We start from the raw sequence: 21,989 nt of genomic DNA, 5'->3' as shown, positions 1-21,989 counted from the left end.
TAGAATAGAATAGGATAGAGCAGAATAGAATATACTTCAGTTGGAAGGCACCTAAAATGATCAGTCAAATACTAAACAGTTCATTTATGATATACACTGTTTCAGTGCGTTGATGTTTTAACTTGCAACCCAGGTGCTCAGTGAAGTAAAGAGAGCTGAGGTTCTCAGGAACTTGCAGAAGTACTAAGCCTCCTTGCAGACTGAACTCTGATTTATATTACACTGCCTAATATGATCACTTATAGAGAGCTATAATTGCATGTGGGTATAATTTCTACTAAAAGGAAGTCCAGCCTTTTCAGACAGAGTACTTAAAATGGATGCTTATTGCCAAAAAGGGAGACAGATAAGAGATAGACTATTCTTATCTGCATGATTTGGGATTTTAAGAGGAGGAAAATGTTTAACTGCAATAGTGGTCTTGGAAATGCTAAGCCAATTTCACAATTTTGAACTCTGGGTGCATCTCATTTGATGCACTAGATGTTTCATTTAACTCTAGCTTCCAAAATACCTGTTTCATATTTCTAGAATTCATCTCTGACTTTGCCTTTAATAGCTCACACAAGAACACTAAGTTCATATTTGAATATGATAACTTTTTTAAGATTGCTTAAGATTTTTTTCTTCAAAGTGCATATCACTACAACTGAATTTAACTGCATAAAAAAATTGTGCTAGGGCTTTAGGGCTTTGGTTTTATTGTTTTGGTTTGGTTTGGTTTTTGAGGGAGGGTGATTTGTCAGATTTAATTTTTACTGTTCCACAAGCTAGACAGGAATTCAGCATATTGAAATCTCACCATGAGACAGACAATTCAAGTCATGTCACTATAAAACAATAATAAACATAAATCGCTCTCTGTATTTTTCCTGCCAACATAATCCTGAAAAAGGCACTAAAACAGTGTTTATAGCTAGATTGGAAAGATATTACTTCTTCTTAAAGCATATCCATGAAAAGTAAGAATGTAGATAATGAAGAGGAATTGAGTAGTACCTAGACAGTGAGTCAGGTTGTTCAAACCATCCCATTTTCTGTAATACTAGAACATTTTTTGAATTAGGATATCTATTTTGCTATATCTTCCCACTCTGCTGAATTTCCATCATTTCAGTTAAATAATTCTCTAAATATTTTGGGAAATTTGAAATTTCAACTTAACTGGTAAATAATTTTATTATAAAAAATACTATCATCCTACATGTGCTCAAAGCATAGGGTGTGGATGGGGAGACAGTGGGATTTAGTACTAATGTGGGTTACAGTATTGGATTTATCAAGATACGAGAGCACTGCCTTGTACTGGGAAAAGTTAGCAATTTCATCTAACTGCAGCAGTGTCTTCAGTCATCATTGTGTTGAGGCATGAGTCAAAACAGAAACTGCTGAGCTGGGCAGAGGCAGGATTCTCCCAAACCCTAAAGTGCCCAAGAAATTAAGCACAGATCCACAGCATGCCACCTTTTGAATAGCGCACACCACAATACGCAAAAGGAAAAGCTAAATCTTTTTGTTATTGTCCAAAAGTATCCTATCCATGGAATATATTTTGATAAATGCAAACTTATACTCAGAGGGAAAATATGGCTTTCTAAACATCAACAACACATATTATTACTGCATGCATGCTTGCAAGTCTAGAAATCTCAAGAAGTATAACTCCAGAAGTACTTTTATTCAAAGGATAAAGAAGGATAATTTAAAAGCTGGAAAGTCTTGGGCCCAGCTGTCTGCTGTTTTGCCTTGGTGCTACTTGAACACAAAGAAAGAGAGAGAGAGAGATGAGGTACATATTCCCAGAGCAGGTCTGCAGTCCTCCAAGACAGAGAGACGAGATGTGCTGCTTCTGTATTCTGGATTTAGAGATAAATATTGTTCAGTGCACAATCTAAAGGTTTATATTTTAGCCAGAAGCAAGAAAAAAAGACAGAGATGAAGATATTTGTCTCTATCATTCAGTTAAAATGTTTTATAGCCCTGAAGGTCACCATGTTACAGCTACAGCAAGTAAAGCCTTTTTTTTTTTTTTTTTTTTTTTTTTTTTTGTCTGTCTAGGATGCCTACTTTCTGGTTAACTTGAGACTAGAATTTTCAGTATCTCAGTTATAGCCAACAGGCAATTTGATTTCCACCTACAAAAAATGGAGAATCCTTGTCTTTATGGTGCCTATGAAAACCTCATTTTAAAATTCAAAGGGTGAGGTGTTGTGTGTTAAAACCAAGTCTTTTCAAATCATAAGATTTTTACTAAGTTGTAGGATGGTCACAGAACTGTTCAAATATAACTAAAATTATACTATATCAGAAGGCAGTAAAAGAAACCCATATAGTTTATATTCTATTACCTTGACACATATTTCATAGCTGTATAGATATTTCTTGAGGTCAAACTCAGTGAAGGATAGTCAAGTAAAGTAACAGGTCCCTAACGTTTTTTGGTTTCCCTCATCCATGAAGATGCATTTCCAAATTCTGAAAGCTGATGCTAGCAGTGATAACAGTGGTAGCAGCAGTAGCCTCCTGCCAAGAGCATTTTTGAGGGTTGTCAGGTCCCCAGGGAATGTCTGAAGAGATTTCGGGGGCCTCAGCACCCTTGGGATGCTGGTGGGGGAGGTACCAGCCAGCAGGAGACAGATGTCGCAAAAAAGGCAGGTGAATGAGACAGCGCCAGCAGTCCTTGAGGCCAGTTCAAAGCATGGGAAACCACATATAACCAGCCCCTGGGGAATGCCACCAGGAGCACTGCAAGCAGGCTGTGCAAACACAGATGGCATCAGTTGGCAGCAGCAGCAGCAGTTTGTGTGGCAGTTCACGAAGGCAAGGCATGGACGTGGGTAGCGCTGCCCACTCTACCAGTGACCGGGCCTACTCTGCAGGAATTCACTAACTGACGCAAGAGCCTCTTTGCCAACTTGTATGGCATAATAATTCTACTAATTTTTTAACTTTTATGAATAATCATGTTTGCTTTCCATATGGTTGTTTAACTGAATAAATTTGTGTTTTCTCTTTCATTTTCTTTACTTAAGAAGTAAGTCAAAAAAAGGTGGAATTCACCTACCACATTCCAATATCTAGGCAGAACCTAATGAGCTCCCAAGGATCACATTTACATTTTAACCATGAAGAAAAAAATGAACTATGCTCATAAAACACAACTTCTCTGAATTTTTAAGTGCTATAGGCATATTCTGAATGTCTTCTGGTATTCAAACATAGACCTTCTATAACAAAGAATAAATTCCATAGTGTCTCAAAAGTTACATTTGCCTCTGTTCAGGAGTATTTAATGCTAAATAAAACACTACATTTTTCCTAATCCATTTAAGATCCTCACAGTTCTTACTTTTTAGTTTCTTATATGAATGCCCCTGCATTGTGCTTTTTTTCCTAAATGCCACAATATTAAAATATAGCATTTTTTCTCTTCTTTTTTTCTTTCAATATAAATACATAAAATAGGAATTAATCAATTCAAATATTACATTTTCTCCTTTAGACTTATATGAAGCTGCTGGACAGTGAAACACTAAATTGCTTATAACCATCTGTATCCTTCAACAATGGTAGTTTTAAGAAACGAAGAGAAAACCTTTTAAGAGATCCATTAAATAACCTTTTTTACAGATAAACATCTATTACCAAGTTCCTGGGTATACACTTTCTTTGACAACAACAAATCTTTTCTTTTTTAAATGAGTCTGGAGTTCTTTAGTTACAGTTTTGCTTTCCTTTTTTTCTTTTTCATCTTTTTTTTTCTTCTCCTTCTTCTTCTTCTTCTTTGGGGGTGGTCATGAGTACAAAGATTGTATGTATAAATATACCAAAATATCTTTTTATATTCCTAGCTTTATGTTTCAATCTGACTTTATCATAGAAAAAATACCCTTTTGTATTTAAATGAAAGTCAAAACCAGGGACAGGAAAAAGATTCTCTTTACTCTGGTGAGCTAGAATATTGTTGAAACACATTAACCATGTTAACAGATAACTCAGCAAAATAAGTTTCCTGTGTTCCAAAATAGTATATGCCAAGAATACAGAACAGGTTTGCTATCAAGAAAAACAAGATTAAAAATCTTTGTAAAAGCCATACTAAATCAAAAAACCACATAAACAAAATTACTATACCTTAGCTTGTATATCTAAAATGCTGCAAATATGAGTATTTGAGCCATCCGTATGCTATTCTATAGAAACTGTCTGCTTTTCATTATGATAAAAAATATTTTTTGTATCTGTTATTATGAGAAAATTTTTAGCTTAATTTTCTATGGAAAAGTAGAACTTCAATAAATAAACTTTCATTTGGTGAAAAGCTTCATACATGCAAACATCCAGGAGCTGGAATCACAAAGACAGGAAAGATTTTTGGTCTATTGTTATAGATTGAAGCTTCTTTTGTTATTCAATCTAACGCTGACAAAGGAATATAACGTCAAGAAGATGCATAACTTGTTCTGTTTGAAACACAGAAGTATTAATTTCTCTCAATATAATAAATGGTTATTATGGAGTTCCTTATATTTAGGAAGATAATTTTACACTACTTTTGAAACCTCTTGACCCATATTACCTGCAACATAAATTTCATCAGTGCATATAGCTTGTTTTGTCTGTATTACCTCTACATCTTCTGCCCTAAACCACAATTCGCATACAAAAATAATAAATACAGGAAAATAGTAATATTTACCCTCTTCCTAACATTACCAACTGTTTTAAAACTGGTGAGTACTCACTCTTGATTACTTTTCCTTTTTTTTTTTTTTTTTTTACATGGAATCAAACAGATTTTAATAAGAAAAGGATGCAGGTTGTGAACCAATTGCTGAGCCAAGAGTAAATTGTGAGCAAATCACTAAGCTAAGAGCAAATATGATCTAATGACAAATTTAACATAAAACAGCACTAACATAGTTATAAATATCCAGTCACTTTTGTCTAAGGTGAGGGCAGCTGTAAAAAGGAATGTAACCTAGCCCAGTTTCCATAAAATATTGAAAATAATTCAAAATCCAACAGCAAGAATGTTTTCTTTTAAAATCAAAACTGGCCCAAGGATCTATGATTGATCAGTGGATAAATTAAGCAACCAAATATTTCTATGTAATTGGTGATGAAAAAAAGAGTCACTTACCTAAAACTCCCAGCCTGTAATTGAGAGTGACAACAATGACATTTCCATAACTTGCAAGAATGCTCCCATCAATCATATTGCCAGTACCCTCCATGTAAGATCCACCATGGATGTAGACCATAACGGGTTTCTTGCTGTTCTGATCATGAATGTCTGAAAAAATTCAAGTAAGGAAAACATAATAAAGTAATAAAAAATAAGGAAATACAGCATTAGCCATTTATAACAGTGCTAAAAATATTCTTAATTATTTCCTATGTTTTCAATGTCATCACCACCACTTTAATCAGCTAACTTACACAGTTCAGGATCATCCTATAAGCCTAATATTTATAGTATGACTATTTCTCTTGGTTACTTCAAATACTGTTTCCTCTGAAATGTTCTTAGAACACTTGAAATGCCTTCAATATTTCAAGGGATTTGATTTGAATATAAGTGTCTAAAAATCTAAATAGAAAAATCAAATTATGGAATAATCTTGTCTGGTTTTAGAATATTCTGATTCATGTATATGTCAATTTAGAAATATCTGTACACCTAATAATAAAATTACAATAATGATCCACACTTTACCATTCCTCACTGAGACATAATTGTTGAAATTTTATTCCCAATAGTTCAGTAAGAGATAATAGCACAAAATCAAATTGTTCTGATTAAAGTAAACATAGTAAACTGTTCCTTCTTTCAAATATCCTAGGAGTTAAAAAACCAAAGAGAATTTACGTGAATTCATGGCCCAGAACTTTGTATTTAAATCAAATTATGTCTTTTGTGTTGTATTTTTCCTTGTTATGGTAGCTAAGCCTTAAATAACAGCCTTGAATTAATGCTTCTTAACGGTATCGCTGATCTTCTGTATACACAGAAAAGCTCTTGCCTACTTTCAAACAAGTAAACAGCAGGATCTTTATTTCTAAAAGAAAGTTACATGAAATTGATATAAATATTTTTATACTTCAGAATGAGTTATAAAGATGCACTGATCAATGATTTGGGGCATATTTAGGACCAGATTCATCTCCCTCCCTCTATAACAAAAAACTGAGGGGCCTGATCCCAGAAATGGTTCAGACTACCTGAATTAGGAACATATGTTCTCTACAGAAATAGTGGGAACAAGGGCTAAGCTTCTTTAAAAAGCAGAGGGCAATTCAGCAAGCTGCTGTTAGAAATACACACCTTTTGCAAGTAATTAAGTGTATCTGCATGTGGAATAGGAGCACTTCTTTCAATCATATAGTACAGCATACAAGGGAAAGCAGAGTCTGAGTATTCAACCAGGATTAAAACAAAACAAAAGTACTGTTCTCTTTAGAGTAAAATAGCTATATATTGAACAGTGAAAAAGGGAATTGGAGGAAGAAAAAGCTGAGCTAAATACCTAGAGTTAGGGGACCTGGTTTTGAAAGCCTTCTAAAACTCTTCCTTCTCCTCAGGTGTGTTAGGAAATACCCTAAGATACCAAAAATGTGATCAGCAATAAGATACTACATATATAATATTTTGTGTATGTGGAAGTACTTTGAGCATACTTAAAGGTAAATTTTGACTGGTCATATTTCTATGGCTCACTTTTACTTTACTCATGTGTATGCACTAACTTAAATATAAAAAATTGTCAGCTGAGTTCAAGGAATGTATGTTCAGGCTCCCTTGTACACCCATCTAGTTGTCAAGAGTTCAAGGCTTGTCATAGAATCCACCTTTTTTACGTAAAAAGATACATACTTTACATGTTGAACTTTATGTGTTGTACTTGAGCAGCAGAACAAATTTTTGTGATAAGATTTTTTAATTGTTATGACTGTAAGAGTGATGCAGTCATTGAACAAACCATATAAAGCAATGAGGTGGATTCTAGTGGATGTATTTTTATCTTCAGCATTTTCAGCAAAGTACATGAAATTGTTTCTTCTGTGAAAACAGAGCTAAGCCCTCAAAAATGAAAACAACAATTATTTAACACAATTGTTTCTGTTACTGAATTACCTTTCCCTTCTCTCTCCAAAGTCATGATTTGTTGTATTTAATCTTTCTTTATTACATAGTTCTACCTCAGGGTTGAATCTTTCACTGCTGAAGTCAATGGGAGGTTTCCTCTTCCCCTTCAATGGGAACATGATTAGCTTCAACATAAAGGAAATTAGCTTCATGCTTTATGTGCTTAGATCTAAAGTGGATGCCCCTGTTAATCATGAAACCCTAACATTTTATAATTTTTAAGCAGTCTGAATATTAATGTATCCATAATCCAATAGCTAGCTCAAGTTTTTAAAGCGATCTTTTACTTATCTTTTGCTTTAACATTAATTACAAAATTTGGAATATGAAATTATGATACCATCATTTAAAAAAAACAAACGTTGCACAGAAATAGGAAGGTGATATTCAGAAAAAGAGTAATTTTTTTTAGTATTCTGCACAACATTTTTATGTTATAAGAAATAGGGTAATTCAGCGATTAAGGTGGCACAGTAGAGGGCAACCAGTGTGAATCAAAGACCAGAATTTTTTATGACAGTATTTTATATATGGATAGAGTAGCTACAGTAGAGCTGAACTCCCAGGAAAAGAGGAGACAGTGTCCTCACTGCAATATGCGTGATTCTAAGGAGAACAGAGAGCACAAATGTTTCAAAGTTACTTGAACTGATGTCAGAGAGCAGAAAACAGAAAAAGAGCATGGAGTAACACTTTGGGTTGGACAAGAATGAGAGGATTAGGGAACACATTGCTCCAAAACCAGACCAGTAAACTACCCAAGGTTCTTATCTTCTCAATTAGTTTGAAAATATTTTTTCTTAATTTGTTAAATATATAAAGTAAAAGAAACTTTCAGTGTAACTTTAATGAAAAGGAAGGGTGAGAATAGAGGAGGATTTCATGACTTCTTTCTATTTTGGTGCATCCTAAACAGCTTTGCTGTGCCAAGGCAAGAAAAAAATATTTCCTTATAAAACTTTTTTGGGGTACTTCACTGTGAACTTTAACATTTCCTTTCAGGGAATCCAATCCAACTCTGAAAGAAGTCAATGAAAACGATTGTCATTGATTTCCGTGGGAATGTGTTCAAGTCAGAACAAATGTATCTCAGAGGCTAGCTGATTACAGGAAAAAAACCAATAAAGCAATATCAACAGCTTCCTTTATTTTTGTGTCCTGAAATAAACCACATCCTGTGAGAAAACAGTTAATAAGTAAAAAAAAATAGCAAAAACAAAGCACAATTCAACTGCATCAATGTACAACATGTGTGCCAGGGAAACGGTGGAAGTGAAAGGAAGGATATATGTGAGTTTTTTTCATGAATTTCAAACAGGTGGTTTTACAAAATATGTAGCAGGGGAAAGAGCACATGCATGTTTTTAAATTCCATTTTCTCAACCTAAGAAAGAACGGGGTGGGGGGTGTGGGGGGGAGTACATAGTTTCAAATAACATTTGTGTTACTCACTTCACATAGATTTAGGAACAACCTTTACACCTATGCCACAGAGAAACCGCAGTCATCTATATACTAATTTGGATTTTAAAAAGAAAAACAATGAAAGTAATTTATAAAGATCAAAATAAAGAAGCACACAGAAGTGTGCTCCTGCAAATAAGGGACTAAAATTCATGTTGAAATAACAGCAATAATAACAATAACAATAATAATAATAATAATTATAAAAATTAAAAAGTTTATGTTCATGCATCAGGGTTGAGCTTTGAAAAAACAAAAAATACCTTCATCTTCACCACGATCATTACTGGTTATATCATCTGCGCTTTTCTTTGTGTTGGCTCCTGGGATCATTGTGAGGAGGAGAATAAAGGGAAAAAAGAGAATTCAAAAACAGCAGGTTCTCAAAAATAAAAAATAAAAAACCACTAGTACAAAAAAATGTAACAAAAATGTCAAAATCTGTTACATTTGATATTGAAAAACAAAAAAAAGATGCAAACTGCACATAAACATAAAATGTCAAGAAGAACAAATTGAAAATATTTGAAAAACTGTATCATATTCTGTGACAATGCAGTTACTTCAGTTAAAAGTGATTTCTGCAAAAACAAAAGTAATGTGCTATTAAAAAAGAATAATATAAACCAAAAAAGTATGTTAAAAAATTTACCAAATTATGGTTTCTACATAAGAAATGCAATTTATTTCATTTTGCTCTGAAACCTTGAAGAAATATTATCTTCAGTCACTATCTTTGATGAATTAACATTTCATTCATCCTTATTAGGATTTACTAAGAATTAGCCACAACCTGAATTTTAGATGGAAACAATGCAAACAAAATTATCATTGACTCTTACACAACTTAAATGGACCAAGACAAACCATAAAGACCTCCTTAAAATTTAATCTTGCTTCCCATATGGGCAAAAAGATATTTAAAACAGTAGACTGTAAACAAAGATGAAACAAAATTAAGTCAATCACAGACAGGAAATAGGTTAAAAAGTAGCCTTGGTTCATATTATACCACATTTCATGCTCTTTAGAAAAACCTAGAAATTACCTGAAAACAGTTACTTACCATGATAAAAAACTTGCACTTATTTATTACAAGATTCAGTAAAGAATACATTTTAATTGGTATTCAATATGCTTTCTCAAATACCTTTGAGGTGTATACATGCACACGCACACAAACACACACAAATAGAAACACACATGTTCATTCATACATGCCATAGTTTTTGCTGATAGGAGCAAGAGGAAATAAACATAGTTTTCCCCACCCCTCTCTTTAGGCAACACTTCTGTTTTCTGACAAAAAAAAAGGGGAAAAAAAAAAAGACACACCAAGCTATCTTTGCACCCAGTGTTTCATCATACTGTGCTTACTCCTGTAGCAAGTATCTCTCTGTAATGTAAAAGATTACTTGATAAAGAGTGAAACATGAATAGGAAACTCAATTTCCAATTTAGTTTAGAAATGAAATATGGTTACTAAATAAATAAAATGGTCTAAGTCAACCACTAACCATTTTGTTCCTGAACAGTCTTTATTTGGAAGTTTGTTTTTAAGACATAATGAAAAAGAACAGTATACTTTATTAACTTCTTTACGTATGAGTTTATTGATGACATCTGATTATGTGACAGAGACTTCAAATTTATCTAAAATAATTATTTTATTACTTGCTTTTATTCTACTATTTAAAATATCCCTATATCCCTCAAAATTCAAGCTTTCATGTAAATATGCCTATGATTGTGGTTACAGAATATGGTTAATTGTTACTAAAGTACTTAAGTTTTGTTAACATATATAGTTTTGGGTTCTGTACACTGCTTTGTCTTCTTGATACAGACAAAATACAGTTTTCTATAGAAATTTTCTGGAAACATTGCCATTACATGTGCAGTGACAGTGATTAGTGAGTCAAAATGTGAAAAGCAGTGTCTGAGACTCCATCTGAGACCACAAAAAGCCTGCATCTTCATTGCAGGTGTACAAAAGTTACTGTATATGTAGTACATTAGTACATTCAAGTATATATATATATTCAGTACATAATTAGCTAGGTAAAATATCACTAACAATGAAATACAGCTTTTCCTAATCTACCTTTTTTTTTTTTCTTTTTTTTTTTTTAATGTTAGATACAGGCTTTAAATCTCAGTCACCACCTAAATTTTGAAGTTTGTTTTTTTCATTTTTCGAGGTTAGTTTTAGCCCAGTGAAGGATGACTCCTTTCCCAGGTGCTACCCAAATAAAATTAATTTTGTATTTAGATAAACCAAGTACTCTACCCATAAAATGCCCTTAAAATATTTTTGATTCATGTAAAAAAATACTGGGAAATCAATATTTATAGACAAAAAATGCACGTACACACAAGTTTGAAAGCAGATAATATAAGAAGTTTTGAACTTAGTTCCCCCAGTGAGGTGGTAATCTAATTTTTTAGATTGAAAAAAATTATTATCATATGTCAAATATAAAATCAACTACTACATATAATTCCCATGAATTAAAAAGTAACTTTTTAATTAAATTTTATTAAATTTAATTAAATAAATTCCCATGAATTAAAAAATCACTGTGACCTCATATATACTGTGCCTGTAGGAAAAAAAGAAAAAGGTGCAGTTATTTAGGCTGTAATGCATATTTGAAGTATTTTGAGTGAAAGAAGTAGAAGTTTCTAAAAACATTTTAGTTCAGCTACTATCCTCCCTGACATATAATATATATATGAACATATATATATAAAAAACAAATTGCAAGGATTTTCTCTTTAATGTTCTTCCTCAGTGGTTTAGTGTACTTCAGAAAGAACAACAGAAATGTAATGAGAATTTAGAAAATGTCACCACACCATGCTGCTAGATGTGATGAGACACAAATATCACATGACACAGGTATGTGATAGAAGGTTATCTGCAATTCTTGAATTAAACTTTATTTCTTTTTTCTTTTTCAAAGCTTGAAGAAATCATGGAGCAACCAATTTTCACAACAACCTAATATAATTCTAAAATGCATTTAATTACAATGTGGGTGGGAATGCTATTTTTCTTACATATTGTGGAACAATCTTTCATTTGTCTATTGGTAATTTAAATATATTTTTTATAACTAAGTTCTTGAATTTGAGGGGGTTTAAAATTCATTTTGAGATCTGATAAAATGGATTACATCAATGAATTCTCACACTGGGTTTCTGTGTTTCTACCACAATGACTTTTTTTTCGTACTGTGGGTACTAGCCCTAGAATCATAGAATCATAGAACTGTTTAGGTCGGAAAAGATCTTTTTAGATCATTGAGACCAGCCATAAACCTGACACTGCCAAGCCTATCAACTAAACCATAACCCTAAGTCATCTACATGTCTTTTAAACACTTCCAGGGATGGTGACTCAACCACCTCCCTAGGCAGCCTATTCCAATGCTTGACAACCCTTTTGGTGAAGAATTTTTTCTTAATATCCAATCTAAACCTCCCCTCAAACAATCTGAGGCCATAGTGTAATACACTTACAGAACAATGTAGTCATATATGAGCCAGTTCCAAACTAGTGCTACTAAATACAGCCATAATAAAGCAGAGTTTCATGTGGGCTACTTTTTTCCCTCCTTCATATGTGCTATGCAGCTGTAAACTTTTATTCGGTAAGCATCTGTCTTTAAGGGTTTTTAAATCTGAAACACCGACCCATGTGCTAATAATTTTTTTTAAAAAAAATACTTGATTTCATTTATCTATGGATGTAAAGTCACCTTGTATTCCCAGATGCATTCTTGATGTTATGCATACATCACAAATGAAGAAGTTAGTCCACTGTAGCCATCCTCTGACTCATATTTCCTTTGATAATGAATAAAAATCTCATTCAGAAACAGATTTTCTAGGATTGCAGATCTTCCCAGATTTATTCACAATTTATGCTACATCCTTCCCCATTCAGATAATATGTATCATATATACGTAATGTAGTCAGGTCCCTTGCAAGCAGTTTACCAGTGCTTACATTTTAGGCATCTCTTCTGAAGCCTCTAATGGCAGCAGAAAATTATCAACTACTGCTTAAGCTGATGCCATTTCTTTGCATTTTATGTGTAATTGCTCCATCTGTCACACAGTATACCTTTTGACCCCATTTAATTTTGGGAAAGGGCTCAGTTTTCAGAAATCACAGAGCCCATTATTATTTGTATGACCTCCCAGTTTCAAATAGAGCATGCTCAACCTTCTGGAAACTTCCATCTGAAACCAGATTAATACAGGATTTAATAGTCATTCTATCAGTTATGTGTCTTATTTATGCAGCCATTTCCATAGATCTTTAAAGCTCTTGGCTTCCTGTCCCATGAGGACTATTATAATTTTACAATCAGCTCAAGTCAACAGTTCATTACAGTCTCGAGGGAGCATTACGAAAGCAGAACTGTACTTCCCTTCCTGCGATTCTCCCAATCCCGGTGAGTTAGCTTTACTTTGAGTCTCACTTAGCTACAAGCCTTAAGTCATTTAATGCCCCAAAAGAGTGGTCTGTCCGTGGGGGAGTTTGACTGTTAAAACACTGTCCCTGGCTCAGAGCTATGGCCAAGATTCTCCAGCTACCTTTATAGCTGTACCAAGAAGTTCCCATTTGGCAGCTGAAGAAAGATCAAAAGAGGCATTTGGCATTTCAAATAGAAGCAGAGGAAAAGGATTATTGAGAATTACAGCTTGTCAAAGTGTCTTAGAAATTAAATGTGGATCACCTATGTTAGAAGAGATCACAAAGAAAGGCAACATATCTATATACCTGTATTTTCAGAAGCTTATTAATTTGAACTGGAGAAAAAGAAATATATGCATATTGTCTAGATTTAAATAACCATTATTTCTTATTAATGTACTGAATACTGGCAACATGTGTGTGCAGTTTTGTATGGGTATATACATATGTGGAAATATATAGGCATATATGTATATGAAAACACTTTGTACAGTTTACAGTCATCCATAAAGAACACAGGTTTTTTTAGTCTGGCACTCCTTTCCCTTAATGGTGTTAAAATGAAATTATAATCTGTCAGCAGTGTGCATAACTCCAGCAAACAGCCACATTCAATGATTTCAAAGCAGTCCTTAGCCATAAATTAGATGCCTTCCATATAACTCTCCTAAATAATATGAAGACTTAGATTCCTACTGTTCTAGGTAGCTTTTAATGTGGAAGCCAATGCAAGCTCAGAATTTTACTTAAATTTGCCTGAATTAGATGTGTTTGGTTTTGGTATAATTCCTATGTTATCACTGAACAACAGAAGACAAACAATTACAGTGGCCATTATTCTAATACCATTAACAAGAACAGTAAAACAACTTGGGTCGCAACTGCTAGCTCTGTATAGCAGCAAAATTTAAGTATGGATCATGTGACATAATTGAAATTTTGTTCTTAATGGCTCCAGCAGCAACACACACATGCACACACACACACACGTGCACAGACGTGCACAGACGTGCACGCACACACACACACACTCACTAGAATTCCAAGCCATAACAAATGTATAGATGCTGGTATATAACCAGGAGAAGTTTCTTTTCAAGAAAAGATAATTAAATGACAATTTTGTGTCATATTCAAAATTAGATGGACCGTAAGAAAATGCAACAAAAATCCCTGCAAAATTTTGTGTTCCATGTGTCAGTGAGGATTAAAACAAAAAGAAAATGTGATTTCATAGGCTTCTTTCAAATAGTTTTAGAGACCCAATAAAAAAATCTACATAGATGCTTCTACGGAAAAAGAAAAATTATACCGTTGAAAAAGGAGTTACATAAAAAATACAAAATTCTAATTTTACCTCAGCTGTGTACTCTGTGTTGCCTATAGTTTTCAATTACATGATTATACACACCTTTGTTTTCAGAAAAATTGCTTGCATCTGTCTGTGCATTAATTGTTCCACGCACAGAGAATGAAAGCAGCATGAAATTCATAATATTTTATAAATGCCAATACTCTGTATACTGTTCCTCCCAAATAAAGACAGAAATAATGACTGCTCCATGCCCTAAATTACTTGCTTTCCCAAGCTGTTTTCCTGGACAACAACAAGTACATTAAATCCATCCATCACTCAGTTTCACATACTTCAAATGAGTTTATATCTTCCAACAAGCTAATACAGGGCAATGGAATATATTGTCATACAGAGTGACTGTGTTGTCCTGTATAGCTCCACAGAAGAATACAAGCACTTTTCAAAAGTAGGGATGTTATGGAAATATTTACTATCATTTAGTATGAATTATTAGTGCTGTGATTGATATGGGAGTTCCTTTCTTTACAAGTTTATTCTACACCGGATCCATCTCAATGGAGACAATACAATATTCACACACATTCCAGGGTAGGGAAAAATTTTCAAACTATCTGTACAAATGATATGTGATCCTGATCACTGGTTAGGACAAAAAAGAGCTTACAAAAAACGTCAACAACACATCACTTAGGAGCTATGTCGTTACATGAAGATTTGGTCTGTCTACATTATGATTATACTATACTGTATTCAGCAGCTAAATGCTATTGACTCTTATTCCAAGTAAAATACAAAAGTTAAAACTTTGAGTTATGTAACTTTGGCCAATAGTATATCTACTATTCCCTTTGGTCAAAATTTTCAAAGCTTCCTATATTTTTCATTTTTGGCAAGTGAGCTATTTTTTTTTAAGAAGATTGTTAAATATAGGTCTATGATGAAGATAAACACTGGTATTTACACTGAATTTTTGTCATAGTTACTAAAAGAAACACACCTGAAAGCTATTTCTTATTCTGAAAATAACTGCATTTATTTAGTTTGTATTTATTCATCCTGGAAAAATTTATAAAACTAATGATTTTTATCTTTGATCCTATATCAATCCATTTTGGTCCATTTTTTACAAAAAAAACCAAAACAAAACAAGTTTGAAAAATAATTACTGAGAATAATAATTTCAAAAAATGCTACATTCATGTTTAACAGATTTATTGTATTGATAATTTTTAATAGAGAAATTATTATTTTAGAAGATTAGTAACTAATATAGAAATTAAGAAGGTACATAAATTTAGTAATACTCTTAATAAAGATTTTTGTTATGCAAGTTGCACCACATCTAAACCTTAGGTCTTCTAAATACAGTACATTGCTTTGACATAACAGCCTATAACGGCTCAAAAGAAAGAAGGCATTGTGCAGCCTATCCTTTCAGTGACCTCCAGCAGATCAGGGGAGTGTTTCCTGCATTTCCAGTGTAACTGAATCAGCTCTATTTGATGGAGGGCTGGAGTGAGCCTGCAATGCTTAATGACTGAATAATTAATTACTCATTAAAAAGCATAAATCTACCATATAGTTATTTAAATTAATTCAGACAGAAGCACACATTTTTCTGGACAAACATCAGGAGGAACACTGTCAGCATGAAAGTGTTGCAGTGACCCCAAATAGCTTACATTTCTCTGCTAAATGGATGCACTTCATGAGGTATGAAAGTAAAAACGCTAACATGTCTGAGTGCACAATACTGCTATGTAAAAGCACAACGTTTGCCAGCACCCGTCTCACCTTCCTCATCAGCAAAGCCATTTTGAAATATAGAAAAGATAACTACATGCTGCCTTCTTGAATTACAGTATTCAAAATATAACAATCAGTTCAGTATACTGAAATGTTTTAACCGGCACTGTTTCCCTTTGTGTTAAGTGGGCTGGCTCTGTGCTGGCAAAGCTCTGAGACACAGACAGTTTTAAGCCCATGAGAAGTCCTGTGCACTACAAAGAAAATACCAGTAATTTTTGTAACAAAAGTAACAAAAAAAACCACAAAAAACCCAAAACTTAAGTTGTATTACTTGATACAATGCTGTAATTGCTGCACGAACCTTTGTTCTAGTGTATGAAGAAACTAGCTTTTATTTGCAGGTCAGCTGTATCCTTGGGGCCACCTATTGTTTAGGCTCTGTAGTTCTTATATGTAGCTACCATCTAAGGAAGTGTTTACCTTAGTCAGGGAATGTGTTAAGTGATGAGAGGGTCTGCAGCAGACGAACAAGGCCAAGCTGGTTCTGGGGTTTGTGAAGGAGTGCCAAGTAAGGGGTCTGTGCAAGAACTTAGGGGGTCATGGGGCAAACAACGGGATGAAGGGGAGTGAAGAGGAAGTAACGACCACCAGACCACTAAGACAACCACATACAGGCATAACTACACAGGGGTAAAAGGGCATCATAATAGTAATGAAGGTCCTGGGAAGACTTCATACATATGCAAATAATTCCTGGAAATGTAATAAATATGTATAGCTGTGTATCACAAAACAGGAGGCACAGAACAGTTTGGCATGCATGGCGGGTGGAGCGATCCCCCGTGCAGCCGGCCCGCAGTGAGTGATGCCTGCTGCTTAGTGCTGTGGTGGTGGTGTGGAGTTTTATTCCCAACTTTCGGTGACACTGTGATGTAGCTGGCTTCAGTCCTGTCTAAGGACCAAGAACATAATTCTACAGTAAATACTACAGTAAAGATCCAAGAACACGAGAGCCCCTGTAGGGTATATAAATGCCACTGCAAAGTTTGTCCAGAAGTATACATAGTATACTGCACTGGGAAGTCAGCAGGTATAAAAGATGGGTAGAGTACAGTTAGCTGCAGAGGGGAATAAGGTTGTTAGCATGATTATTATACTACAATTAAGTTTCCAGGAATGTTTAGGATTTCCAGATTAGAAGGCACAAATCAACATTTGTTATTAATCAAAATTCCCAAGCCTAGATGGAACTACACTCCAGGCAATCTAGGTAACTAGACTCTGCAGAAAGAATTTGGTAATGCTAATCTAACATTGTCTATTACTAAAGGGTGAATACTTTAAATAAGCTTAAGAGACATAAGTACCAACATTTGAAATGAATGTGAAAGAACGTGTAAAAAAAGGGAATTAACAGCCAGTTTTAATAACTAAAGAGAACTGTTACACCCTTTCTGCACAATACAAGCACATACTCTGCTCTTAACTACTGCTGGTGAAGTTGTTTGTGCAAACTCTCCCTTTGGGCACTGTAGGCACCACTGGAAGCTGTGAACTGAATAATCAACTCTTACGAATACCTCTAATTATTTGATGCAGCTATTTTAATTCTTCATTTTGAACACAAGCTCACTTTGCAATTGCCTTTGGAGAATTCAGGAAATAATTGTGTGTGTTATTTCAGTGGATCCTGTGAGAATGAAATTTTATTTCATCGTAATAGCTCATAGAATAGTTTGGCACCATATTCCCTTCTAATTTTGATGTTTACTGGATCTCTGACATCTTAGTTTTTATTTGGGAATCATGGCAGTGTTAGTTACAGATAAGCAGGAGGTCTATATAAGACATCCAAAGGAGATATATGCAAAACTTTATCCAGGGTTGGTTTTTATTTTTTATTTCTTCATTTGTTTGTTTGTTTGTTTTTTAGCACATAATAAATTTTCCAGGTTTGTTGGTTTTTGTTGGGTTTTTTTCTACTACATTTCAACTACATCTTCACCTACACACAACACAATGTATTAATTCCTACTGGAATTAGCAATATCAAAGTAACTAAACAATTAGGTTAACAACTAAAATGTTAATAAAAGGAGTTAAAAATTAAAAATGAAAAGAAAAGGTGGGACATAATATACTGTAGCTATTTCAGGGAAAAACAGAACTAAGGTGGATACAATGAAGAGCTTTATAATCTGAAATATGAATATTTAATTATTCTAATACTTCCAAAAATAGTATGTGCACAGAAAAGATTTTCCCTAGCATTGAATATCAAATGCCTAGGAAATATGATAGAAGCTGGAAAGGAAAGTTCATTTAAACATTTTATTCATTATTACACAGTAATGAAAACATAAATTACTTTGCCAAATGAAAATTAGTGTCCTTATCCCAAAGAACTTAAGCTGTGAGAAGATACCAAGGGAAATACTGACCGGAGGACTTCTAAATAAAACATACTTTTAATAGAGAAAATCTTGCATTCTACTTTTTCATTATTTCCACCGAATTATGATTGGGACACACAGAAAAAGTGCAACTCTATCCAAATGTCAGGAGATTGATTTAGAGGGTAACAGGCAAGGACTTCATGAGCAGACTACTTCCCAGTCTCACTAAGACCCTGTATATGAAATGGAGCAGATCTAGACTTAAACAAAACATTCTAGAAACTGAGAAGAAATTTCTTTTACATTTGTGTTACTGTTTGTGAGGTTTCAGTTTGTGGCATGCAAAGTTAGTGCATGCAGCATTAATGAGGATTAAGCAGTTGTAGGACTTTATGCATAAGGATTTGATTTTCATGCATCTATACTAGCAACAACTGTAAAAAATACATTCAGTCCATACTAGAAGGAGCTTGAAAACACAGTATTTCTGATAATATTTTTTTGTCCTCAACTTGGTAAGATTTTTGGATTTTTAACAGAAAAATGTTAGGACGTAGGGAAAAGCACAGACCAAAATTGCAGAATTCCATATTATTTACATTCTAACTGCTTCAAAACATAAGTTCTGAGCATATTATGAAGCTGTGAGATTTTACTTACAAATGTTAAAGCTGAACAAGGATAATTTTGATTCATATGTTATAAAATTATCAATTATATTAATCTAGCATCAAAAGAGTTGGTCAGAATCATGATTTAAACTTTCAACACCACAGCACTGATCTCACTAGGATATGATCCATCTAAACTTCATTATTTGACAATATCATTTAGTTTGTTTTGATACATACTATGTTTGTGGATTATAGATCTGTTCTGGTGGAATAATCTTTTCTCTATTGACCCAAGTTAATGAGAATTCATGTCTCATTTTGGTTTTCCATTTTGCAATGTTTCAAGCATAATTCAAGCTTAATGTTTCCAAGGTTGTTGTTCATGCTTTACTCAAAATTTAGAAAGGAATAAGAGTAGCTTGTAAATTGTGATTATGTGACAGAACTAGGAAATTGAAGCAAATAAAAAAAAAGTCCTTTATGATATAGTAACTACATGGCATGTGCCATCTGGTATCATACAATATTACACAATGATATAATATCAATGCATTATAATACTATTTTACTATTCTACCTGTAGAAAGGCAAGTTGAATTGTGGAATTTTGCATTTAAAGGGAATCATGTATGAACTATATAGAATCATTTGTGAAATGATACAGCTTATGTATGCAATTACTTCTGGGAAATCAAATTCCAGTCATCCTTGGCTAAATATAAATAGTTCTTGTGAAAAGGAATAGGTTTAGCTTTTCTTCTTTTGATTTATTTAAGCAATATTATTGTATGTGTGCTGATGTTATCTGTAGTTATATGTACTTCAGTTCCTACAGGACAAAAAAACCCAAACAAAAACCATAGTACTGCATTTGTATTCAGCTGTAAAAGAGATCTGAATATTTCTTTATCTCAATCAGTACAATTTACAATTTAAAAAACCTACCATCTATTTAAAGGAGATTAACTATAATTGGCAGTTTTGCTCAGGAAAATGAGCCATGGAGCTTAAATGTGTTGAAGGTCACTGATAAAATGAGTTAACAAGGTTGTCTGAAGGTAGAACTGGCACAGCACTGGTCCAAATTGTACCTGCCTGTATGCAGTCATATCAGTACTGAAATACACTTATAAGAACAAACAGAAATACCAACACCACAGCCAACTTCCCTACCACTAACAGCAACAGAAGAAGGTATCAGACTTAAAAACACAGCAAAAATATTGCTGTGATCAAATCTTTCAGGGTATTACTTTAGTTTTCTCTTGGCATTAACAAAATCTGTCCAAGCTCAAAGCCTCCTGACAAAGACTATATGGTGTAGCAGAATGAACTTACTCCGTGAACTTGAACTCTCTCCTCCACTCTAAAGAACACCCAATTTCTGCCAACTCTTTTCCACCTGAGGCAAAATTTGGAAGGAAAAAAGGGACCAGGTGAAAGGTGACTTTTGTAGCTGGGAAACTGCCAGAAGGACAATTTAGTTGGTTTCACTGTGTGTCTGTGGTTGTATATGTGTGTCTGTGTGAAATTTGCCATGTTCACACTCTTTTTGCCATGTTCTCACACTCTTTTTAAGCTTCCATGCCTGGATCTTTTAGCCACACAGGAAAATGCTGAGAATGTCCATTGCATTGTAGTTTGCTTTTCAGGTACCACAGTGGATAATTTCATACTTCTTACCAGCAATCCCTGATTTGCCATAGAAATTTGCCATAGAAAGTGGAGGAAGGAAAAGAAAGAAAATCATGCCTTACTAATCTAGTGGCCTTCTACAATGGAGTAACTACATCATTGGACAAAAGAAAAGCTATGCATGTCATCTACCTAGACTTCTGTAAGGTCTTTGGTATGGCTCCCCACGATATATTTGCTGCTAAATTGGAGAGATAAGCATTTGATGGATGGACTATTAGATGGATAAGGAATTGGCTGCATGGCTGTTATCCAAAGGATTACAGCCAATGGCTCAATCTCCAAGTGCAAACAAAAAAACAGTGGTGTCCCTCAATGGTCTATACTGGTTCAATGCTATTTAATATCTTCATCAGTGACATAGTGGGATTGAATTGATTAGCAAGTTTGCAGACAGCACCAAGCTGAGTGGTGCAGTTGATACTTGAGGGAAGCGATACCATTCAGAGGGACGTTGACAGGCTTGAAAAGTGAGCCCATGTGAACCTCATGTGGTTCAACAACGCTAAGTGCAAGATCCTGCACCTCGTTCTGGGTGATCCCCAGTATCAGTAACACTGGGAATGAATGGGTTGAGAGCAGCCTTGAAGAGAAGGACTTTGAGACAGTCGTGGATGAAAAAAATTGGACATGAGATGGCAATGTGCTCTTGGAGCCCAGAAAGCCAATCGTACCCTTGACTGCATAAAAAAAAGTGTGTCCAGCATTGCTGAGGGGTGTGGTTTTATTTTGCACGTTTTCTGAAATCTATGACACATTAGTTTTGGTATATGTGTAATAATTCCTGCAACAAAACTATGATGGGATGTTCTGCAACATTTGCATCTAGTTCAGTGCAAACATCTTTACACATTTTAGCATTTAAATAAACTTTTGCTGTCACCCATTTTAACTCTGATGATATAATTTTCCTAGTGATCAAAGTGCATTCCCCTTCTCTGTCCCATATTGACTTTACTACGTTTCATTTTAGTATCTCATTTCACAGCTCTCTGCATGTTTCCCTATTCTCTTTATTAAGAATTTCTGTTGTGAAAAGCAGCAATTCCAGTCACAACACCTAATTTGTGATTCAGACTCTAGCCTTTGAAAATAGGTTCCAAATCTATGTTTG

At 34.1% G+C, this 21,989-nt stretch overlaps 1 protein-coding gene across 2 annotated transcripts in view; it reads right to left on the bottom strand.

Annotated features, from left to right (window-relative positions):
• NLGN4X (neuroligin 4 X-linked) overlaps nt 1–21,989 on the bottom strand; it is a 192,123-nt gene that overhangs the window by 72,793 nt on the left and 97,341 nt on the right. For both annotated transcript variants that reach the window (XR_005102801.1, XM_037378386.1), the window contains exon 4: nt 5,144–5,296. Coding sequence is in view for 1 of the 2 variants with exons in the window: in XM_037378386.1 (XP_037234283.1) it covers nt 5,144–5,296 (153 nt within the window). In the remaining variant the exon portion in view is untranslated. The remainder of the gene's footprint in view (nt 1–5,143; nt 5,297–21,989) is intronic.

Source organism: Falco rusticolus, chromosome 2, assembly GCF_015220075.1.
Source record: "Falco rusticolus isolate bFalRus1 chromosome 2, bFalRus1.pri, whole genome shotgun sequence".
In the NCBI taxonomy this organism is placed as follows: domain Eukaryota; kingdom Metazoa; phylum Chordata; class Aves; order Falconiformes; family Falconidae; genus Falco; species Falco rusticolus.
This window is presented reverse-complemented; position numbering and strand designations above follow the sequence as displayed.